Source organism: Peromyscus leucopus, chromosome 5 (genome assembly GCF_004664715.2).
Source record: "Peromyscus leucopus breed LL Stock chromosome 5, UCI_PerLeu_2.1, whole genome shotgun sequence".
NCBI classification, from domain to species: domain Eukaryota; kingdom Metazoa; phylum Chordata; class Mammalia; order Rodentia; family Cricetidae; genus Peromyscus; species Peromyscus leucopus.
The window spans coordinates 135,068,645-135,094,003 of NC_051067.1; the positions used below are offsets into that span (position 1 = coordinate 135,068,645).

At 44.8% G+C, this 25,359-nt stretch overlaps 1 protein-coding gene across 2 annotated transcripts in view; it reads right to left on the bottom strand.

Moving 5' to 3' along the window:
• Window positions 1-16,372: 16,372 nt before the first annotated feature.
• Zeb1 (zinc finger E-box binding homeobox 1) overlaps window positions 16,373-25,359 on the bottom strand; it is a 174,368-nt gene continuing 165,381 nt past the window's right edge. For both annotated transcript variants that reach the window (XM_028872953.2, XM_028872956.2), the window contains exons 6-8: window positions 23,466-25,270; window positions 21,015-21,195; window positions 16,373-18,837 (exon numbers count right to left, since the gene is read on the bottom strand). In XM_028872953.2, the coding sequence (XP_028728786.1) occupies window positions 18,236-18,837; window positions 21,015-21,195; window positions 23,466-25,270 (2,588 nt within the window). In that variant the 3' untranslated portion in view covers window positions 16,373-18,235. The remainder of the gene's footprint in view (window positions 18,838-21,014; window positions 21,196-23,465; window positions 25,271-25,359) is intronic.

A 25,359-nucleotide genomic window follows, 5' to 3' on the forward strand; every position in this document is an offset into this window, starting at 1 on the left:
AGGATGAGTTGACATCATAATAATGTTCTTCTTTTGGCTAGATGCTCTGGTCTAGAAGACTGGCATTTCTCCTGGGAAGTTATTTGGTAATGGAGACTCTAAAACACACTCGGATCATGTTAGTGTCTTAACCACAATAGGGCTGGGACCTAGGCTTTTAGGAGTAGCCTTGTGTCTGTAGTCTCAATGACAATCTTCCATTTCGGGAGAGAGACTGAAACCAAGGCCAGATCCTAGGGGAGGGTCTGTCTTCCCTCTCTGGAGGCTTTGAAGCATGCACAGAAGAGTTTGTATGAGGGCATAGGCTGGGGGGAGGGAGCAGAGAGAGGAGGCTGAGACCCTCTTCTATCTCAGCTTGTATAGGCTGGCTGTGTTCAGCTTTCCAGTGTCTCTCCTTGGGGCAGCAGAGTCGGGTGGAGATGATATCTCAGCCCTCCACAATCTGCCTTGCTACTTGTCCAGCATGTAATTAGACTGGTTAGTTTTTACCAATTTGACACAACTGGAGACACCTGAAAAGAGGGAACCTCCACCGAGGTGTAGCCTCCATCAGACTGGCCCCTGGGCACATCTGTGGGGCATTTTCTTGATGGATGATTGATGTGGGTGGTGCCAGCTAACAATGGGTGGTGCCATCTCTGAGTGAGTGGTCCTGGGTTGCATAAGACCATGAAGGCCATGAAGAGCAAAGCAGTACACAGTGTTCCTCCATGGCCTCTGCTTCAGTTCCTGCCCTGAGTTCCTGCCCTGACTTCCCTCCGTGGTAGAGGGTAAGATGTAAGGGCCCCGAGCTGCTTTTGGTCAGGGTGTGTATCACAGCAATGGAAGGCAAGCTAGGACAGACATAGGTACCAGGATCCCGGGGGTATTGCTGTGGCAGACCTGCCCATGTTGTTTTGGAAAGGGTTATAGAAGGAGTCTGGAAGTTTGGGGTAGAAAAGCCATTGAGTGTCGAGAGCTTCCTGAGCTGTTGTGGGCACTTGGAAGATAAGAATGGGAGCAGTGCAGGTGATGGAGGCCTGGCTTGTCAAGTTTCAGAGGGAAATTTTGGAGTCCTTAAAAGATTCTATAGGGGCTCTGTTGCTGGAGGGCTTCTCTCCAGGTTCCACCAAGTCCCGCAGTCCCACAATCCGCGTATAAAAAATCACTCAGACGCTTATATTACTTATAAACTGTATGGCCATGGCAGGCTTCTTGCTAACTGTTCTTATATCTTAAATTAACCCATTTCTATAAATCTATACCTTGCCACGTGGCTGGTGGCTTACCGGCGTCTTTACATGCTGCTTGTCCTGGTGGTGGCTGCAGTGTCTCTCCCTCCTTCTTCCTGTTTCCCCAAATCTCCTCTCTCCTTGTCCCGCCTATACTTCCTGTCTGGTCACTGGCTATCAGTGTTTTATTTATATAGAATGATATCCACAGCAGGGCTCTTCATATGAATGTTGAATTAAGACTCTGTGGTTTCTATTGAGCTGGAGCTGAAGAATCAGCTGTGATTAACAAGAGACCAGAACTACTGGAATAAAACCTTTGCTTTCCTGGGTTATAGTGCTCGTCAGCTGGAGCTGAGAAGTCAGCTGTGATTAAGAAGAGACCAGTATCACTGAGTTGAAATCTTCTGGGAAGTGTGTCCTCAGGGTCAGCACAGAGCAGCTGTGGTCCAAAGGGCACCAAGGCTACATCTTATGCTGGTAGCCAAAATTGATAATGTGTAAGCATCTCCTCCATGGTGCATGACAATGATGGAAACTGTAAAATTGAAGGAGTCATGGAGGGAAGTTGAGGCTTGGCACTATGTGGCAGAGTTGGAGTCTCTGAAGAGACCAGGAGGGGCCATGGTGAAGGTGCAACCTCTTGAGACCCCAGGATTCTGGAGATGGCAGTATGGTGACCACCAAGAGAGGCACAGGCACAGAGTGGTATGGACCAGGAGGTCTCATATCTGCTATCCATTGCTCTCCCCTGTTAGTGCCTCAATTCCAGGTCCCCCTAAGCCTGGTTCTCCACCCTCACTTTCAGCCTTGCTTCATTTATGCTTTTTTTTCCTTGCTGATGATTTCTCTTATTCTGCAGCTGAACCATAATGTCTCTTTTTCACCACGGATATTGGTTGGATTTTTTCCAGTTTGGAATAGATGTGCTGAAAACGTCTATTGCAGACTTGATTTTGAGTAAAGACGTTTTCACTTCTCATGGGCAGATGCTCCTGTGTGAGACTGTGATTCGGAGGCAAGCATATATTTAACTCTTTAAGGCCCCACCACCATGTTCTGAGGGCGTGTTGTGCAGTGTGTGGAGGGGTAAAAGCGGTTGGCTGTGTCCTGCTCAGACCCTGTCCCCTTCCATTCTAGCAAGTTCTCAGTGGTGGTTGTCTGGCTCTGGCTTTAACTTGCCATTTTCTTCTTGATTGATGATGCTGAGTGTGTTGTACTGGGTCCATTTGCGTCTGTGTCCCTTCTTCGGGGAAATATTCTTGAAAATATATTTTCCATTCTTAAATTGAGTGGTTTGTTTTGTGAACATTAAGAGTTTTGAACTATATTCTGTGTGCAAGTTCTTTATTAGATATGATTTGCAAATATTTTCTGTGATGTTTTATTTTTAAAAATTTTATCTTTAAAATAATTGTGTGTGTTCCTGTGTGTGTGTGCTCCTGTGAGTGTGTGTGCACGCGCGCACACACACTCACGAATGCAGGCACTCACCTGTAAGTATGCAGTATGCATATTTAGAGACCAGCAGTCGATGTTGGGTCTCTTCCTGTGTGTTCTCCATCTTAGCTTTTGAGACAGGGTCTCTCACTGAATCTGGAGCTCACTGATTGGCAGCCTGGTTGGCCAGTGAGCTCCAGGGATCCACCTGTCTCCACCCCTTAGTGCTGGCGGTCTAAGTGTACACCACCACATTCAGCTTTTACATAGGTCCTGGGGACCCAAACTCAGGTCCTCACGCTTGCAGAGCAGGAACTACCCACTGAGCCGCCTCCTCAGCCCTTCATGTTATCTTTTGAGGATCAAATTTTCAATGAAATCCAATTTATAGCCCCCGCCCCTTTAAAGTCAAGTTTTTAGTATCATACTTAGGAACTTTTGGTGCATGCTATTTTTTTTTTTTTTTTGGCTTTTTAAAAAAATTTTTTCTAGAAAGTTCATAGTTTTGAGTTTTCATGAGGCCTTAGTGATTTTTAAGATGCAAAAATGGTTCACAGTTGAGATTGTTTTAAGAACCAGTAGGTAAAAGAGTTCCAGTTTAGCCGGGTGGTGGTGGTGGCACATGCCTTTAATCCCAGCACTTGGGAGGCAGAGGCAGAGGCAGGTGGATCTTTGTGAGTTCGAGGCTAGCCTGGGCTACAGAGCGAGATCCAGGAAAGGTACAAAGCCACACAGAGAAACCCTGTCTCGAAAAACAAAACAAAACAAAACAAATGCAGTTTGTTGGTGCCTCTCAGTGACAAGGTGAGTCTACCTTCAGCAAACCTCGTGAGACAAGGCTGTGGTTGAGCTACAAGTTCAACAGAAAGGAGGCTAGAAAGCCAGGCAACAGGTGGTCTACAGAGGAAATGGCTTGTTGACAAGCCATTAAAATATGGGATACAAAACTGGTGTGCTGCCATACCCCTGTAATCTCAACACGCGGGAGCCTGAGGCAGGAGGGTCACAAATTCGAGGCCAGCCTGGGGTTGCAAAGGGAGACCAAAAAAGTCCTGTAATATTCTTAGAGTGGTCAGTTGGCATTTTGCCTTTCAGCACAGTACTGGGAGTAATGCATTTTCGAAGGCAGTGTTTTATTATCACCTCCTCAGCAGGCAGTTCTGGCTCTGGTTCTGTTAATATCATCCATGATTTATACAGAATAAATGTGTGCTTTTAGACTCAAGGAGGCTAAATATGTAAAAATCTGTAATATTATCGATATTTTCAGATTTCTGGCGCCATTTTATATACATCTTTGAAAAGTATACATTATGTGCATTTCTGATTTGATTTCTTCTCAACACTCCTTTTTTTTGTTTGTTTGTTTTTTGAGACAGGGTTTCTCTGTGTAACAGCCTTGGCTATCCTGGAACTCATTTTGTAGACCAGGCTGGCCTCCAGCTCACAGAGATCTGCTTGCCTCTGCCTGCTGAGTACTGGGACTAAAGGTGTGCGCCACCACACACGGCTTCAACCCTGCTTTTTAAAGACCTCTTAACTTTGAATGCTGAACTACTTTGTAGTCTCCAATGGCACAGAGTTGAGTGTATGCATTCCATGGGGCTGGTTTATTCTTGCAGTCACAAACATGTGGGGTTCTTTATGTTCCCGACACTGCAAACAATGCTGTCAGCTGCCTCGGAAGGAAGGAAGACCTTTGGGAGGCTGTCTCGGAGCTGTGTACCCACGGGTCGGCTGCTGGGCCAGCAGGAAGGGGACTCCTCAGTCCCCCATGCACGGGCAGCATGTCGGCGTTCACGCTCCTCTGCACAGTGCTTGAGGGGTTCTGCCCTTTCCCACTTTCTCCTCACCTGCCCCCCGGGGTAGTATCTGCTTCTCATGTGCACTTATTTGGTTGAGTCTGTCTCTCAATCCCTGTTCTCCCTCCCTTCCCCCTTCTTTGCCTTCCATTGATGGCTCATTGATCAATTTACAAAGTCTTGCTAAGTTACCCAGGCTGGCTCTGAACTTGCTGAGTATCTGGGACTACACATGTGCATCGTGGTACCAAGATTCCTCTTCATTTGTTTCCTGTTCATTTTTTTTTTTTTGAGAAGCACCTATTCACATCCCATTCTAAAGACGTCTATAGGGCTTCCTAATTCTGTTTCTTTTCTTGCATATTTACTTTCCTGTTTCTGTTTTGTTTTGGGGTGCAGGAGATTGAACCTAGGTCCTTTTTCAAGCCGGGTTAGTACTCGACCACCGAGCTGGGCCTTTAGCCCCGAAGCTTCGCTTAGATCAATTCTGATTGTAACAGTGTTTGCGATACAGCCATCTCTAATTTTATGTTACTAAATACATCATTTTTACTTGATGTTGTATTCTCAGGTGCTATGTAAGATAACTTTTCCTGCTTCTGGGTCACAAAGACATCCTCCCATGTTTTCTCCCATTGGCCTTAATGTTTGTTTGTTTGTTTTTCCTACCCAAACTCATTGGCTTTTGATTCTTCTGCAGCTTCCTGATCTGCAGAGATCACCTCACCTGCATCCTCCTATTTTCTGCACCTTGTCATCTTTTCACATGCAAGAGGCACTCAGGACAGCTAAGAGGGAGTCGACATCCTCCCCACCTTCCATGGTGTGGCTGCATGGCTACCATCTTGCAGTTTCTCAGCAGCGCACCACTCATACCCTCAGCTGTACCCCCACTTTCCCGCGGCCTCCTCCTGTAGTACTCTGTTACCTAGACTCTTTCCAGGGCAGCCTCCATACAGATGGGCAAGCTTTTCCTCAATACTCAGTTGGCTCACTGAGCTGACACACAGGCTTATTTCCCATGGGTGCCCCCTGAAGGTGCCCACAGCAACCTGGCTCAGGAACACTCACTAGCACTCCAGCTGTGCTTGTGGGCTGGGGAGAAGGCAGAATTGCCGAAACCAGCAGACAGATGTGAAAACCATGGTTTTGGTGTTGAAAGATTGCCAGTGGCCTGGTTCATCCTAAGCTGACCTGGCCTGGCTGGTGACTCACAATCACAAAAATTCATCCTGAGAAAGTCTGGGCATGGCTGCTAACACTTGCGACTATTGATTTTGGTGTTACAAATAAATTTTAGCACCAGGGGAATTCACAAGTACAGAATCCACAAGTCAAGAGGGTGACTAAGGGTTTTGGTCCCTTCTGCACCTTTTGCCTGCTGGTGTGTTCCAGTTTTGTGTTCCGCTGGCTTTGAAGCAGGTTGCTAGGCAACAGTGTGATCTCGTCCACCCCCCCCCCCCAAATGCCCTCCTAAATCTCTTCAAATTTGACTTTCCTACTTTGTTGACTCTTTCTTTTCCAAAAACCATTTTACAGTTTTGAACCCCTGAAATATGCAGCTGGAGCTCCATTAGGCATCACATCAAGCTGCAGAGGAAGAAAACACCTGACCTTCAAGTATTAAGTTCTCCATCTATGAATATAGTGTGACTCATCACTTCAGGGATTTTATTTTACATCAGTTAGAAACATGGACATTTTTCCTCTATAGTATTGACTAGGTAAATTTCTAGGTACTTTACAGTTGTTAAAATTATAATTGTCATCAGCTGTATCTTGTTTTCTATTGTATTTCTTCATAAGCGAAGAATAATACTATCAATTTTTGTGAGTTGATATTTCATCTTGCAATATTGGTGAACTCTCCTTAGTCACAAATGACTCTTTGTAGCGGTTTTTAGTTTTGCTTGTGAGGTGAGGTCAGAGCAAGCTTCTGAGAAGTCTTGGAGATGCTGGCTGAGTGGGATGGCCTCTCCCACTGTGAATCTCTAGGGAGCAATGTCCAGCAGCACTGTCCCTACTGGGGGCGGGGAGAGTGTGGCCAAAGAGAAGCCATCTCTTCTTAGCCTTCTGGCGCAGGATTTCCTCAGTTCCTCTGTCCATTCAGGTGTCTCAGGAGCATCCCAGTTTGGATTCCCTCTCTGGGGCTCTCATCTACGGGGCAGTGAGGCCTGGGACTGATCTGTTTTACCAGTTTACTCTATGGCTATTGTTGTTTTGAGTAAACTAACACTGGTGAAATCAACTAATAGTAAAAGAATGAGTTTACAATGTTTACACTGACTTGATTCTTTAATATTTTTCTTTATGAATATTAGTCTCAAACTTCTGAGCTGTATTTATTTTGTCATTAAAAGCCCAACAACTTAACTTTCTTGTTTGCAAGGCAGGCCTACTGGCAGCCAACTTCCACGGTTCTCAACTTTTGTTTAGGGTACAGATCCTTCGCTGCCCCCCAATACTTTAAATATTGTATCCCACGCTTTGCTTTTCCTTGGTTTGCTTGGTTTCTGAGGAAAAACTGATGAGTTCTTACTTTTCCTGTTCTGTAGGTGAGCAGTCTGCTCTCTCAGCTTCTTTCCTCCTTTCTCTTTGATATTTTGTGGTTTGAAAATATGTGTACCTGTAGGGATTTTGGTATTTATCCTGCCTGGTGCTCTCTGCACTTCCTGGATCTGTGTTTTGATGTCTGACATTAATTTGGGGAAAATTCATAGCTGTTATTGTTTCAAATATTTCTTTCTGCTATTCATTTTTCCACATACACACTTTCTGTTAGTTGCTCTGGGAGGCCTTGTCGTGGCTCTTTCTAAGGGTTTCTAGCTCTATGCTTACACTCCTCATCTAGTCTTTCATACTGAGGACCTTGTTCACTGAACGCCTTTGCATGCCAATCGCAAGTGTTTTAAAGCCCTGTCCTGGTTAACACTCTTCACTCTGTCTGGCTCCGGCATTTGCTTGTCTCCTCATACTGTGAGCTGCTTCTTTTTCTTATTCTTCCTTGTAATTATTTCTTGATAACTGAGCAGGATTTGCTGAGTGAAGACAAGTTATATAACCTTAGTGCCTTTGGTAACAGTAGATGGGGGGGGGATTCATAGTAATAGTATGTCACACACACACAGACACACAGACACACAGACACACAGACACACAGACACACAGACACACAGACACACAGACACACACACACACACAGACACACACACACACACACACACACACACTTGTTACAATGTAAGCATAGGCTACAAACCCAAGATGGAAAAAGTCAAGAAGATAAGGGATGTGATTTGCTGTTTCAAGCAGGTTATTGTGAAGTAATGTGCGCCTCTTTATAGAGCTTAAAAAGATGCTTCCCACCACACTTAGTGTAGAGTAGATGTTAAATGAAGAACTGTCTTAGGTAGAAAACTCGAGATTGCTTACTTGGTTTCAGCACATGGAATTCTCTTTGCCGAACCTCTACACATGAGGATGCCTTTCTATCGAAATGGGGATTCCTCTGCCACCATTATGCCACCTTTGCCTAGGTTGGAAACTTCTGGTGCCACAGGATACTGTGTGTCAAGCTGAGTCTGGAACACAGCTCTCCGGGACCTTCCTTTCCGGTCTTGCTATCCCTAAGGATCACATGGGAGCCTTGTAGACCAACATCTATATGTTCTCTGCCTGTTTTGTACCTTTCTACCTCTGTCACTCATGATATACCGCCTTGAGAGTCCCCTTCCTGTCCCCAACCTTGGCAGTTTTCCATGATGTGCCAACATGAGATGAACCATGCTTCTGAAAGCTCTCCTGGGCTTGCCTAATTAAGGTAACTCAAATACAGTCCCTGCAAACGCCATCCCAGGGGCTGGAGAGAGACAGCCCAGTGCTTATGAGCATATACTGCTCCTGCAGAGGACCTGAGTTTGGTGCCTAGCACCCATGTCAGGTGGCTCCCAACTGCTTGAGTCTAGATCCAGGGGGAACTGGCCATGTCTGGCATCCTCCTGTGCACATACCACATAGAAACACACCCATGTGCATAGTAACATACAAATAAATCTGAAGAGCAAAATGAAACACAGCACACCTGTCCTAAGATTCGACAAGACTGCTGCTTGAAGAGTCACAAAGCAGAAGAGCCTGGGCCACTGGGAAACACTGTCTGTCACCTGTTCATTTTCGCTTGGTCAGCAGTTCTTAACTGAGCTATCTGGCCACCAATTCCCACTTGACTACACCCACGAACTCCACAGAGGAAGTTTTGAAAGCATCTTTCTCTCTACACTGATGTCTCTTTTCCTCATTTTGTTTTAGTTCATCTGTTTACTCACTAAATAATTGTTGGCTACCTATAAGATGTAAAAAAGGAAACAAAACACTTCTGTGTTCGAGCTTTGAGAGATGCTTAAAATCCACTGGTGGAATCCTACAGTGACAGCGTGCATTATACTTCCTCCCGTGATATCACCAGGGATTTATCCACGTGGGACCAAGAAGGCTCAGGGGGAAGAAGGCAGCTTCACTCAAGGGGTGACCCAGAAGCAGAGCACAGGACTGAGTGTGCCAGGGCTCAGTTAGGTGCTAGCCCTGGAGAGGCCCATGGAGCCTAACATCGACTGAGGACAAAAAAGGTCCAGTGACAGAGTGGGCCACCGAGAGCTGACGATGATTCTTGAGGCTGTTGGGAGTCACTGAAGCCAGTGTCAGAGCTGTCCCCGGCCTCCTGGGATCAACAGGTGGAGAGTGTGGTCTCAGGGTCCATAATCAAGGCAGTTCCTACAGGCCTGCTGGAGGCCAAGCGGGTGGTTGTTGCCGTATGAGTTCATTCTGTGGTTCCCTGCCCCGGTGACCATAAATATGAGGTTCCCCACTGCCAAAGCTTAGGTTTGATAAGGGGCTGGAGCAATTCCAGCATGGAAGAAAACACTCTAGGTCTGACTAGTTTATTAGAAAGGGCACAATTCAGAACAGGCAAGCAGAAGAGGCAATGCAGAGTTAGGACTGGGGTGGCAATGAAAAGCTCCACACCTTCTCCTGCATGTGACCCTGCAGCATGTGACATCCTAGAGGACATTCAAACTATCTAATCCATAGCAGCTTATAAGTCTCCAAATACATGTGCACAACACACATGTACACACATACATGTGTACACACATGCATACACTCACATGTATGCATATGCACACTATACATGCATACAGAGGCACACACATACACACACAAGCACACGTGCATGCATACATGCACATACCTCAAGGCTATAGCTCTAGGACCTGCCTCCTTCCCAACTGTCTAGCATGGTGCCATGTCTCTCTCAGAGGTTGACTGGATTAAGGATTTTCGCCCTCATTGGTCAGGGAAAGAATCACTGACCACAAACTACACTAACTTACAACGGTTTGAGCACAATTATTTGTTTTCATTGGGAAACTGCTCACTGGAGGTAATAATTCATGCAGGATTTCTAATGATTTTCTATTGAGCTTCAGCACTTTCTAGTGACTTATTTTTAGGAGCTGGCAATGGTAGCTTCATTAGGTTGAGCAGGACTTCACACTACTATCCCTAAAAGTGGCTGGACTCTTGAGGGAAGCATTTTATAAAATGACCTTGACTCTAAAGTCCTGTCTTTTAGTGCATGGCCATCTCAGTCACAGAGAAAGCAGGCTGCTCGTGCCAGGGAATCCCTGGAGCAGCCCTAAAGCAGGATTAGGAACTTAGAACTTGGAGCCGTTCGTTCACTCTAGAACGTGGCTGGACAGCTGCCTTTGTGTCAACTTGACACAAGCCAGAGTCATCAGAGAGGAAGGAGCTTCAGTGGAGGAAATATCCCCATGAAATCCAGCAGTAAGGCATTTTTCTCAGTTAGTGATCATGGGGGAGGGTTCATCCCATTGGGGGTGGTGCCACCCCCGGGCTGGTGGTCCTGGGTTCCATAAGAAAGCAGGCTGAGCAAGCCATGGGAAGCAAGCCAGTAAGCAGCACCCCTCCATGGCCTCTGCTTCAGTTTCTGCCTCCAGGCTCTTGCCTTGTTTGAGTTCTGTCCTGACTTCCTTCAATGAAAGAACAGTGCTGTGGAAGTGTGAGCCAAATAAACCCTTTCCTTCTCCACTTGATTGTTGGTCATGGTATTTCAGCACAGCAATAGAAACCATAACTAAGACTATGTTCTAGAATTTGGCTCTGGGCTGGGATGACTGAGAAGGAGCCGGACACACCTCGGCTCTCCATGTTGGTCTCCCATGAGTCAAACAGTCCAGTGTCTCCACGTCATCTCTGGAGTGGGAACATCACTGAGCACTGCCCACTGTGCAGCTCAGAGCTTCTCCCGGCCAAGTAAAGCCAAGGACTGGGTTTCAGCAACAGGCCAGCATTTTCTGGATATCCAGATGAAAGAAAACATAGCTTGTAGTCATCCTAGACAACACCTAAATTAGAGATCCTGCTTTTCCCCCCCCCACCTTCTACGGCTGAAAAAAGATCCCACTAATCTCATGACAGAAACAGTGTTAACTGACCAAAAACAGCCCCAACCCCAGCACCCCCCAGTGCAGTAAGGCCCCGGCCTGCTGTGTTCAGAAACCAAGTCTGTTCCTAATTAATGGAGGAAATGAGGCTTATGTGAAACTGACATCCCTAAACACAATCTATTCTCCAACGCACCCCTATTATTCTGACAAAATGCACTCATTTCTGCAGCTGAAATATTAAGTGTTGATCTTTAGTTACCTTAGCTTAAAAACATCTAGCGGCAGGTGGGGAGTGCCTATTTAAGTCAAAATCAACCCTCACAAAATTACACTCATAAAGCTTTCAGCAATGATGTATTTCAAAGGGAAACTGAAATGTGCCGCAGCTAAATGAGATAATCATTATGTAAGCCAGCATTACGCTGAGAATGTTTTTTTTCTAAGGATTAATTTTAGTATAATTGATTTCTTTCCTTTCAAACCAATAAGAACAGACGGTTTGGGGTGGAATATTCAATGTTGCCTGCACGCAGGAGCGGCTACGTCTTTCATCTGGAGGTGGGGTTTCCCTTGTGTCTATGGTCTCTTACCTACTTCAGAATCGGCTTTATTGAGCTATTGTAATTTGCACATGCTAAAACTCACCCAATGCAAACATAAATCGTTCAGAGGTTTGGAAAATGTATAGTCCCTGCATCCTGCTCCGCCAGACACTCTGCTTTGCATCTTTATTCACATTGTACATTTAACTGAGTGCAGCCCACTGCATGGGTAGACCTGTCTCTTCCATCATTGGCAATGGACATTTGGACTAAGTCTGGATGGGCTATCCTGACTGCTATGAGCACTCTAATACAATCCTTCAAGAGGACCTGTGTTTTCCCCTATCTTGGCTGGATCTCAAGGAGTGGGGTTGAAATTCATTAGATGGGTAATTTTCCAGAGGGGTTGTGGCATTTTAAATTCCCACCAGTCACATGTTGGCTTTAGACCCTGGCCAACATTTGGTGTTACCAAGTCTCCAAAGGTTTACCCATTGTTTAGAAGATAGTTTCTAGTCTCCTCCATACTTAGCACACATTCACATGCGTTTTAGCAGCTTTATTGATACAGTTCATGCAGTACAGTGACCCATTTGTAATGCAGTGATATGAGTTAGTACACAGTTGCCCAAATAGCACCACAATCTAGAACATTTGTTATTCCCCAAGGAAATCTGTACCCACAGGAATTAATCACCATCTTTCCCTGCTTCCAGTCTAAGGCAGCTGCAGATCCTTCTCTCTGCCTAGATTTCCTTACTTTTAGACATGTCACTCGTGGAGTCAGTGTGTAGTCTTCTGTTGGTGATGTCATTCACTTAGCACAGGTTCAATCATTTTCAAGGTTCATTCAGCCCATTGCACATGTTACAATCTCATCCCTTCTCATGGGCGATATTTTATTGTATGTAAATAACACATTTTGTTAACTAGTCAACTCAGTTTTACCCCCAATTTTTTAGCTACAATTCTGTTAGCATTCATGTGTAGGTGTATTGTGTGGACATGCTTTGATTTCTTATGGGTATATACTATATACATGTATGTTCTGCTAATATTTTATCTCAGTCTGACTTTTAGTTTTCTCAATAGCATTTAAGGGCAAAAGCTCTTACTCTGCTTTGTTTTTCTTATCTAGGATTCTTTCTAACTCAAGGTCACACAGGAATTCTCATTCTTTTAAAGGCTTAGCCCTTACAGTCAGGCTTATCACCAATTTTCATCAGTTTCTGGACATGCTGTGAGGAGCACATTCATTTCCTGAGGACTTAATGCCAGAGTCACTGTTCTGGTTTTTTGTTTTGTTTTGTTTTCTGATTGTGGCTTGCTATGTAGCCCAAGCTGGCCTCAAACTCATGTTTCTCCTCCTCCAGCCCCCCCGGGTAGGGGTGGGTGCTGGGACTGGAATGGACCACATACCGGCAGGCCCAGCATCATGTTTTGAACAACATTTGACCACTGCATTGTCTTGTCTCCCTTGATAAAACCCGGTTGTCAGTGTATGTGGGTCCTGGGTGTTAATTCCATTTTCCTCATCTATTGCCATTCTCATGCTCATAAACTGTTTTGAATATTGTAGCTTTATAAAACTACAAACTCCAAGCCCTCCAAATTTGTTCTTTTCAAAATGATTTTCTGAGTTCTTTGTTCTTCCACAAAATTATAACAGCATTGTGTCAATAGTTTAGTTGGATAAAACTTTTTCCTTAATATGCTTTCATCTTCTAACTGATAAACATGGAATTTCATTTTCTTTGTATTTTTATTTCATCAATATTTTGGAGTTTTCAGTGCACAGGTTTTGTATTTGGTTAAATCATCACCAAATATTTTAGTTTTTATGGTACCATGTGTAGGTGTAAATTCCCACATCTAGGACTATTTAGTAGAATATGACTGAATTTCTCATGTCTCTTGCCTTTCCTTTCCAAATTCCTTGTTTCCTACATAGACAACTGGGCTGCCTGGAGACAACAAGCTCCTGCAGTCTGTATGCAAAGAACACAACCCTGCCTGAGGTTCAGCGCAGCAGGAGAGTGTCATTCTGGTCTTGCTCCTCATCCAGAGGAAGGTGTGCTTCTTTCACACTGAGTGTTTTACTTGTGAAGGTTTTGAAGATACCAATTATTACAGTGGTCACCTCCCATTCTAACTGCTGGTAATTTGTGACTTGGTGTTAAGTTTTGTCTATGTTTTTCCTACCCTACTAAGATAATCACATAGCCCTACTCTGTCAATCTTACTGTTAATGGGAGTTACACTACTTGGCTTTTGGATGCTTCACAAATCTTGATGTTCTAGGGCAAATCCCACTTACTCACAATATATTTTCCTTTTGATAAAGTGTTCAAGTAACTTTCTAACATTCAGTTATGTCTTTGCATCTTTTTTTTTGAACTTAAGTCTGTAGCTCTTGATTTGAAATACCATTGTTGGTTATCTGAGCTTCACAGGCACTTAAGGAGATGACCTGTGAAGAATTGTTACAAACTTCTTAAATGTATGAAAGAATTCACCAGTGGCACCATCTGGTCTGAATTTCCTCTGGAGGGAGGTTTTTACCTGTCAATTTGATTTCTTTAATATCATTTAGGTTATTTATGAATGAGCTTTGGTAATTAGGGCCTTCTAAGGGTGTCACTTTCATCTAAGTGGTCAGATATATAGATACGGAGTTATCACTTCCTTACCTTCCTCTGTAGGATCTGGAGACTGCCTCATTTCTCAAGATTGGCAATTTATGTCTCGTCTGTCTTCCTTGGTCGGTATGGCTAGAAATCTATCTTTTCAAAAGCTGACTTGGTTTACACAGCTTTTTTTTTTTTATCTCATTGTTTTCTCTTTTCCTTATTATTGGCTCTCTCCTGCTTTGTTCATGGTTTTTCCTTTGATGGTTTGAGGTGGAAGCTTAGATGAGTGAGTCCTTTATTCCTTCCTGTTGTCAGCATTTAACACTGTGCATTTTCTTGCATATATCACTTTAACTTTATGCTACAAGTTTTGACATAAGACATCATCATTTGAGAATCATGTTTCTCATCAGGAACAACTTGATATGGCTTTGTAATAATTTGGGAGATCTTAAAAATGCATTTATTACTGGTTTACAGTTTAAACATTTATATGATTCTTTGTGTGTGTGTGTGTGTGTGTGTGTGTGTGTGTGTGTGTGTATGTGTATGTGTGTGTGCACATGGCATACATATGGTGTTCAGAGGACATTATTTTTTTTTTCCTTCCACCGTTGGTTCTGGGGATGGAACTCAGGTCACCAGGAGTTCTTGGCAAGTGCTTTTGACCCCCTGAGTAGTTAGGGGAACCTTCTGTTCCAATCTTCTCAAATGTGAAAGTTCTGTTGGGTCCTATAATGTTTTTTCCCCATAAATGGCCCAGGTGTTATTGGGGTGAATTTTTTCTTCTCTGAGCAGAGGTGCTTCTGAAGGTCTGCTGTTCTGAGACAGAGTTAATACATGATCGTCCTAATCCAGCTTTCCAGTGATCTCAGGTGAAATCCATGAGATTTCTCTGTCAACTTGACCACTTTCAAAGTACATTCCCCCAAGGCTGTCTTTTAAGTTTGCATTGAGATTGAGAAAAATCCTGTCTCCCTCCACTGTCAACTCTGTCAGGTTGTGTATTGTTTGAGGGGTATTTTTTAATTCCTCTTGTCTGGGGCTGGGCCTAAGTTTCTATGTGGCCAGGAGAATCCACTTCAACATGAAATGTGATGCAGGCTGGGCAGAGGCATGAACCTTGAAGCCAGACAGGCCTGTGTGCAGAGCCTCATTCTACTTACTGTGCATGTGGTCACGGGCATATGGCTTTTCTGTGGATTTTTAAGGCTCAGTGGAAAATACTCTTGATAAAGGCAGCAAGGCAGATGCATTTGAGGGTGTGGCTGCTGCCTTTTCACACTGTGAGGGAGCCCTGGGAAGAACGGCTCCTTGATAATGCCTAGTCACGATTTCCTCATTGGCCTTTTAGCCACATGGGTCCTCTCCAAGCTTTACCTTTGTGACTACTGGACACCCCCTCAGAACGGCAACTTCGTATTTAATAACCTTTTACAGTATATTTGTTTATGGGGTTTGGTGTTAGGAACAGAGGCAATCGGGCAGCCTGATGACAAAGGACATGGGAAGTGGGGCCCTGGCACAGGAAGGTGGGGAGCACATGGGAATGTGGGGAGCACATGGGAATGTGCAGCTCTGGCAGGGGAAGTGACTGTCAGCATTGGGTCTATCAAGTTTGAGGTAGTTCCACCCTCAGCTTCCAACGTCTGTACCATGCACCATGACACTGAGCACCAGGAAGACACCTAGAAATAAGCTCTCCACAGATCATAACAGAGCAGCCGAAAAGGCAGTAATTTGTTGTATCTCCTATCCTGAGTGCCTAATAACTCAAATAAGACCACTGGCAGCTTATGGGAATCATTTACCATGTGGATTCTCAGATGTGAGTGAGGCCAGGCTCTATCAGCATGCAGCCTCTACACCCTCCAGTGAACAGCTGTTGTAGCAACTAGTGAGAGGCAGTCTGCTGGGCAGTGGGCACCTGGGGTGACCGTGACAGAGGGAAGGGACACAGGGACAGCACAGGAGCTGATGAGAAGGGTACAAAACCAGCAGAGTCAAGCAAAAGGCATCTAAACTCAGACATCCCTGAAGCACCCTAAGGGTAAGGCCTCCTGGGATGCGGGTGGAGGGTTCCGGAAGAAGGGGTGACCCCGGCAGAGGGCTTCCCGGGGCCATGTCCCCACAGGAAAAGGCAAACTTCATGCTAAATGTCTAACATACTTAGTGTCAACAAACTCAGCTCAAGATGAATGAAGCTCTGGGATGCAATGCCCATTTCATAGACAATTTTCCAAAGAAAATCTTGACAATGATCCAAAGAATGAGAGCGGGTCAGGCTTGTTGATGCATTTTATTGTGAGCTGGGAAGTCTGGTAAAAAACTAGAAAATGACCATGGTGTAACAAGGAACTTAAAAGGAAGAGTCGGATCGGTAGCTTACATACATGGATACAGGAACAAATTGGCACAACATGTTAAACATTGTTCCCAACACTGTTTACAGAAGGCAATTCTAATTTGGCTTGCTAAGGGAATGAGTTATGGCTGGGCTAACTCTTAACAGAAGAACTGCAGAGCATCATGCTATGAGTCACACAGTGAGTTTCAAAGTGTAAGAGTTTCATATTAAAAACTGGGTAAAGGGAGAATGACTTGATTGTAGTTGTAAAACTAATACATTCCCATTTAAACTCTGCTCGACAGCCCAAGGCGAGTATAAATGTTAACAGAACACTGTTAAATCAAATCCCAATGCACGAGAACCAATTGCATCTCTACTTTAAATCTTATCAACTTTCCAAAATTTCATACTAAAATATATTATTGTATTAATACAAACTACAGTATTATACACTACACTGTGTAATAAATAAAGAAATATAAAAATAAGACACATAAATATAAAAGTTTTCTAAAACTAAAAGTACGTGTCAGTAAGAAGGGTATTAATACTGCCAGGCTTGAAGACGTACAGTACAAAATGTTGCACAGATCTATAAACTAAAAGAAAGAAAATAATACTGATAGGTAAAAATCAGCTAATGTTGTTCATCAACTGGGTCCGTAATAACTAACATTTGGAAACGGTTGTGAGCCAAATTACCAATGGCTTATCCATGTCTGACACGCAAGTACATGGATGAAGTAGTTTAGAGAATTTCCCTTTTGTTTCTGTAGAGATTTCTGAAAGTCAATCAACGTAAAATGAATACTGAGGAACCAAAGTATGAAATGTCCCAGTGCTTCAGTTTCTCTGACAGTCAGTGGTTTTGAGTTTTATTTGGGAATTTTGAAACATCAAACAAATCAACAAATGCTAGTTATTGTAGGCCACACACTGAATGAAGGCAGTTAGAGCCTTGAAATACTGGGAATGGCACTTACAGCACACAGGTCTTGCTTAAGGCCAAAAGAGACCCAACGCTTGCTTCCTAGAGATCCTTCATAGTTGCTCCCACGTACGCAAACACAATCACCAACACTGATTCTGCCGACTCTGCCGTCCTCACCAACACTGTTCGTCCCTGCAGTCAGAACTCAACGACAACCTTTGAACTCCATTTCAAATCACATGAGTAAGAAACTTCAGTTCTTCTCTCGGCTGCTTCCTTAAGGCTAGCAATACATGTTAATGACAACATGGCGTCTAACGTAGAGGTCCTACCTCCTGACTGACTTGGTAACAGGTAGTCAGCACGGCTGGAACTGCTTTCTACTGCTCTGTGAAGGGAATTCTGTAGTGCAGAAGTTCTCACATTTTAAAAAAACATAATAAAATACTGAAGCGGATTTAGCATATGTTTACCAATAAAAAATTATAAAATTTCTCCCATTGTACAGCTTAAGAATGAACCAACGTAAGAGTGATAATACTGATAACATGCCAGATGCTCATCCAGCTTCCTGTAACCTGCTAAGAAACCTCTGTTCTCTGAGTCATTAAAGTTTTCTAATCTGCTTCATGTTACAAACTTGTTCCTAACTTTGAAAACTGCATGAAAAATTACTAGGTCTGAGGTTCAGGCACACCCGGATTTTTTTTTTTTTTTTTTTTTTTTTGTATTTTGTTTTTTTTTCAGTTCTGACATTACACAGTAGTGAGCAGGAACCACAGCACAGGGGCTGGGTTTCCATGAAAAGCGTGGGTAATATAGAGCAAATTTCATTACCAAGTAGAATTTCCTTCTAGAACTCCTAGGCTTCATTTGTCTTCTCTTCCGACAGCTGCTCGCTCCTCTCGCTCGCCTTCTGTTCTAAGCTGCCTGCCTGCTGGGCAGCTCCGTCCTCCATTGCACCGTCAGTCTTGGCTGCTGCCTCATGCTCAGCTTCATCCACTTCCTCCTCTTCTTCCTCCTCTTCCTCTTCCCCCTCTTCCTCCTCACCCTGTGGGTTTTCACATTCCTTTTCTTCCTGCAATTCTTCCATCTCTTTATCCTCCTCCTCCTCCTCTTCCTCCTCCTTTTCACTGTCTTCATCCTCTTCCCTTGTCAAACTTTCTCTCTCATCTGAGTCAGCCTGGGAGGGAGACGCCCGGGCACCAACACGCTCATTCATCAGGACTTCCGGCCCAGCCTCTTCCTGCTCCTGCTCCGTGCCGTCTCTCTCTTCAGCCTCTCTCTTGCAGTAGGAGTAGCGGTGATTCATGTGCTGAGAATAGGATCCCGAGTGTGAGAAGCGCTTTCCACACTTGTCACATTGGTAGGGCTTTTCTCCAGAATGTAACCGCATGTGTTCAATCAAATGATGCTTGTGTTTAAATGCCTTTTTACAGATTCCACACTCATGAGGTCTTTTACCTGTAAGGTTAGAACACAGATATGAAACAAAACAGTGGCATAAGGAAATAAAAGAGCTTGTGAGCACTAAGGGACATTCAGGTTGTGGAAAGGGACAGTTATAGTTTCGTGCTTAAGAAACTAGCAGGTCTCCAACTGTACTTATAACACTATGGTTTATCTTTACTATGTGAAAATTCAAGGCTACACACTGTAATTTGTAGAGGAGGTCAGTGGGAATTACATAAGGCAGAAATGCCAAAAATACATTCATCAAGACCACAATGCAGGACATTAAGTGAGGCTCTCATGAGCCATGGGTGGCAAGCACCGGAGGCCGGAAATCCCTGTTTCTAATGGTATTTTAATGTCTCATATATTTCTTTTTTTTTATTATATATATTTTATTTTACAATACCATTCAGTTCTACATATCAGCCATGGGTTCCCCTATTCTCCCCCCTCCCACCCCCTCCCCTTACCCCCAGCCCACCCCCCATTCCCACCTCCTCCAGGGCAAAGCCTTCCCCGAGGACTGCGATCAACCTGGTAGACTCAGTCCAGGGAGGTCCAGTCCCTTCCTCCCAGATTGAGCCAAGTGTCCCTGCATAAGCTCCAGGTTTCAAACAGCTAACTCATGCAATGAGCACAGGACTTGGTCCCACTGCCTAGATGCCTCCCAAACTGATCAAGCCAATCAACTGTCTCACCTATTCAGAGGGCCTGATCCAGCTGGGGGCCCCTCAGCCTTTGGTTCATAGTTCATGTGTTTTCCTCATATATTTCTTTACTTATGACCGAAGTTCTTTAGAAATTATAATAGCTAATATTGCTTTGACCCCAGGAAACTGGCTTTTGCCCTAGAGGGCCATCTTGCTCCTCCTGGTGAGTGGGCGTGAGCTTGAGCACCACCGCAGACATGGACAGCAGCAGCTGGACTAACAGGGATTGGCTGTTAACAACTCCAATGTCACGAGGCAGTCAGCCCTTCAAAATGCAGAAATGACTGGGTATCTCTTTGTACAGCTAGGACGTAATTTTAACTTCGCTATTTGCCAGTATTTAACTCTTTTTAAAGAATAAGGACATTTTCTAATTCTCTCAGTGAAAATAACTAGGAGGCTGTGATCTGAGGCCTTGTTAAAGGCCCAGGTTTTCCTACCTGGTACTACCTTTTAACTCCAACAACTGCCAAGTTGTCAGTCACACTGCTACATACAGATGGAAAAAGAAAGAACACGTCTCTGTGTTTCTTCTCACCAGAGTGAATGAGCTAACACATGAGAGGCATGTATGTGGACACTAGCTGAAACAGCTGATAAGGGCCAGGGAAAAGAGGCTGGGGATTAGAGTTTAAGATTAAACCAGTCCTTCATCCAGCCATCTTGTTGGAGAGAAACTGGCTGGCTGTGCAGCTTTTATCAGCTAGGAGTCTGATAGTTTATATCAGAATTCTGTGAGTTTTCTGAAAGCAATTCAAGCTGGAGGTCAGTCATGGAGGGAGTTCTCGGGCCACAGGGGTCTGCACATAGGTCCTAACGGGATTCCTGGGCTGCAGATACACGTACTGAAATTGACCAGGGTGGCTCTGGAGAGAGGGAACTGGGAAGGTCAGACTGGCAAGGGTTTTCTGTAAAAGCCCTTTAGGGAAGGGTCTTGGGACTGGCTGGCCTTTGTACCAACTGCAATCACTCAAATTTATCATTGGCCGGAGCAGAAAAGCATCCTTGGGCAACAAGCAAGTTAGGGTGTGACTGAGAGGGGTAAAACATCAGCTAAGATGCTGGCTTTTGATTTTTACCTTTTATCTTCTTTAATCACTAGAAACGAAAAGTCCGTTCTTGGCTCACAGGCATTAGAGAGATGAGTGGAGCCTTGTGTTATCTGTAAGACACTATTTGCCAGTCCCTAGACGAGCCCAGGGCTTGGGTATTTTGTGCAGAATTACAGAATCTCAGAGCTGAAGGGATCTTAAAATCAAGTTCAGCCTCTCATGCAGAAGTTCTTTCTAAAAAGCAAAGGTCTTAATTTAAAAACCTTCAGGTGGTCAGGAGGCAAGCCTTCAGCCAGGATGGCTGGCGCTCCCGGAACAGTTGCCTCCTGAAGCTGGGCCCTCTTCCCGTCACCTCAGCCCACTGTCCCCACAGTTACCATGGCAGAAGCTGAACTGAACCTTGTGCTCGTGTCCACTGACATACCTGTGTGTTCATATTTGTGTCTCAACAGTGAGCTGCTCTTCTGAAATATCTTGTCACACAGGTCACATGCATACATTCCGTTCTCTGTCTTCCGAGTTTTCTTTTTGGGTGGTGTAGAGTCAGAGTCGTTCTGGTCCTCCACGGTGGAGACTCCTTCTGAGCTAGTGTCTTGCCTTTCATCCTGAGGGGGAAAAAGATTGAATTTCAAATGAAAAGACACACAAGAGATAGGGTCAGTGAGATGGCTCAGTAGGTAAAGGCACTTGCCACCAAGGCTGAGGACCCAAGTTGGATCCCTGGGATCCACAAGGTGGGAGGAGAGAACTGGCTTCCACAGGTGTCCTCTGACCGCCATGTCTGAGTAGCAGTGTGTGAAGCTCTGCCCCCCACTGTCCATAAATAACTAAGTCTAGGAAAATCAGATAATGCACAGGAGGTGAGCCTCACGTTAGAGGGTGGCTTCCCTCACGCTGACCACGGGAAGGACACTACAGTGACAAGACAGATGGGCTCCCGGGTCACTGGGAGACAGAAGTGGGGCTGAGGACAGCACAGGAAAAATCATGGTGAAAACATTTCTTTATTGGTAAGAGGGATGGCAGCCACAGTTACTTGGTTCTGGCAAACTATGAATTGACAGCAATTTTGCAGAAAGGTTTAATCACTGAGCTTGCTAATTCATCATTCATTTACAACTTCATCATTTACCACACTTTTCATAAAAGATTCTGGGTTTCACTAAGTAAATATTAAGACACAGTGTTTAGAAAATGTCTTTAAACTGTGCCCTCCACTCTGGGGGTTCGCGCCAGCTGTCTTGGTCTGACAAAGACAGGTTTGCTTTAGTTCACATTTTCTCTGGAATGAGGAGGAGCAGTGTGAGAAGGTCTGTGATTTTTAAACAGTAGTAGAACCCTTACAATTCTCCTAGAATGAACAAAAGACAACATAGTACCACAGACAGTTTCAGGGAAGCCATTTGAGGAGGAAGGCGCTCTTCTCAATGGAATAATCCTGCAGAGAGCCTGTTGCAGACTTAGGTCAGCTAAGATTTGTGTTTTTCCTAGAGTCTCCCAGAGTGCTGCCTCAACCCACTCATGTCCTGAAAACAGCCCTCTGCCTGTCACTGTGGCTGCTGGTGCGGAAGTGAGTCCCCTTCACAGCTCCCTGACATATCAAACAGTCATCTGAAATGGTCAAAGCTCCGTTTCCTTTCGATTCCAACATGTCAAGAAGGGCTGGAAGACGGCTAAGTGGGAAGATGCTGGCTATACGAGCATGAGAACTTGAGTTCAGATCCCAGAACACAAGTGTGACGCTCATCTGTAATTCCAGCACTGGGGTATATGTGAATGTGTGTAGACAAGCAGATAGTGGAGACTCACTGCTAGCCAGTCTAGACAAAATGGTAGGCTCCAGGTGCAGTGAGAGAACCTGTCTCAAACATTAGAGTGACTGAGGAAGACAGTCATTGTCAACCCCTGGCCTCTACATGCACACTCATGGGTAGGCACACCTGTACATACAGAAGTATACATTACTTACACACACACACACACACACACACACACACACACACACACACACACACACAGTGTTTTTATACACCAGCAATCTAGTGTCATTGGTCACGTGGACACTTTCTTCAGGAGTTACTACAGTCTGGGGAAGCCCAAGGGCAGCAGTACTGAAGGGCACCGCAGACAGCAGGGCGCATCTGAGCAGGATCTGGAAGTAAGTGCAGCTGTACTTGTAAGATCAAACAGCCACCTCTGGTATCTGATTCAGTTCAAGAAACTGATGAAAAAGTGGCGATGACATCAAGGCTAGTGACATGACTGGACAGACTTCGAGAAACACAGCCATACAGCAGAGTTCTATCCAAAACCAAAACCAAGCAGGCAAAGCAAAACCCCTCTAAAGAGGGGAATGCACACCCGGCCTGCAGCCGTACCCCACCATAATTATGACCAAACACTCAATTCACAACCCACAAATGCATGAGCTAAGTTCCCAGCATACTCTGTTTCATTAAAACCTCTTAACAAAGGCGTTGGCACATGCTGCACCAGCAAAGCCTTCCTGGTGTTTTATGGTAGATGGGAACACAATTGTTTACTAATGATCATAAGCAAAGTAGAAACTTACCAATTTGAGAAGTCAACTAGAAAACCAGAAACCTAATTAATGAGTATTACAACTTTTCTCTTAAGCTTCTAAGTTCAAGTATGTCTCCAGCTGAAGTGTATGCACTATTTTTCAGAGGAGAAGACACTTTAAACTGTAGTTGATGCTTCCACCTCAGATTAGTAGGCAAAGGAAGGCATCCTGCCACACAAGGGAAGCAAACTGGTTAAGTTCCCTTTAAACATAACAGTTGTACCAACCTGGTTAACTCTACAGTGGATGGAGGTTACTTCACTAAAAAAAGTTAGCTAGTACTTTACTAACCTGGTTTCCGTTTGGCTGGATTACCTTCACCGGTGGTTCCTGCATTGCAGGGCCGACTGTAGCGGAGTATGTATAAGCCACCTGGGGAATCAGAATAGTCTGCTTGTTGGCAGCGAGTGCACGTAAGCAGGGAACACTGTTCTGGTCGGCAATGGCCACGATTGTGGGTAACTGGGCAGTGACTGTAGGAATAGCAATATTTATGGGATTGGCACTTGGTGGGATTACATTTACAACTGGTTCTGAGTCTGTAACACAGCTGTCCTTTTGTGGCTCCTTTTTTGCACAAGACAAGTTCAAGGGTTCTTCCTGGACAGAATAAACACTGTTCTGGTAAACACTACTGATAGTCGACCTTTCCAGTAACTCTCCCTGTTGCTTTGGTAGTGAGAGGTCGAGAGGTTCTACTTGGGGCTCCTCCTGGGCACCGTCTGCCACGCAAGAGTAACCCTGCAGGTTCCTGGCCGAGGAAAGGTTTAGAGGTGAAGGGGATGATGTGCAACTTCTGGAACCATTAATGGCTGATCCTACTGGCAAAACTGGGGAGCTAGTCATCTTGAGAGGACTCTGTCCACTTGTGCTGTCTTCTTGGGGCTCACTTCCATCTGCAGGTTGAGGCTGTTCATCGTTCTTTGCAGGGATGTTGACCGTGCCTTTTTCTGGAGAAGGTGGTTCAGGAGACTGGCCCGGAATCTGTCCAGCTTGCATCTTTTCAAACCACTTTTTAACTACATCTAGTGGTAAGTTCACAGAATCGGCGATCTTTGAGAGCTCTTCTGCGCTAGGCTGCGCGTTCAGAGCGTAGTAGGCTTTTAAGAGAGACAGGAGGTTCTTTAAAGGTGGCTGGCTGGGAGACAAATCGCCATCTCTGGCTGATGAAGCAGAGGACTCTGGCTTCTCGGCTTCTGGGGTAGGGGGTGGAGGCTGGGCAGGGTGCTCTGGGTTATAGTGCTTTAGTTCTGGAAGTGCATTGAGGTCTCCTGGGCAATCGTCACACAGAAGGCAAGTGCTATCATCCACAGCCCCATCAAAGCTTTTGTCCTTCTCTGATTTAACAGTAAGATCTTCTGGTAACTTCTCACTTTTACAGCTGTTTGTTGGGGCTGGGTTTTCTTTCTTTAAATTCTGAGGAACAACCTGAAGTTGGCTAGGCTGCTCAAGACTGTAGTTGATGATAATTTTGGTTGTTCCATCTTGATCAACTAAAGGAAGACTGATGGCAGAAATAACAGAGTGGCCACCCTGTTGGATGGATGAAGCACTGGCTGCTTCTTGCTCTTTGGATGCAAGACTGGCTTGATTATTCTCCAAAACTTGCCGTATTACGTTACCGTCTACCGCCACTTTAAGTACATTCTGAATGTCACTTAAATTGATACTTATGGGAGACACCAAACCAACCGTCGGCAGAACAACGGCTTGCACCACGCCCTGAGGAGAACTGGTTGCCTGCAATTGGCCACCACCGCTGAAAACCCCGTTTTGTAAAGGGGTTGAACAGTTGATTCCTGAAGCAACCACTATGGGTTTGAACTCATAATCCACAGGTTCAGTTTTGATTTGGTTTACAGAAAGCGGTTCTTGAAGGGGTTTATTCTCTATCTTCTGTCGTAGCTGTGGGCGTGTGGGGCTGCCTGGCGATGCCGAAAGAGATGGCGAGGAACACTGCGATGTCTTGAGTCCTGATCTGGGCCTCCCATTCACAGGCATCAAGCTAATACACTTCTTACTGCTTATGTGTGAGCTATAGGAACCAGAATGGGAAAAACGTTTCTTGCAGTTTGGGCATTCATATGGCTTCTCTCCTAAACAAGAAAATAGATTCAGTGAGTCGTACATTTCCACACTGCCACACAATAAGACATAGCAATTTAAAAAAATCAGGACTCCCCTG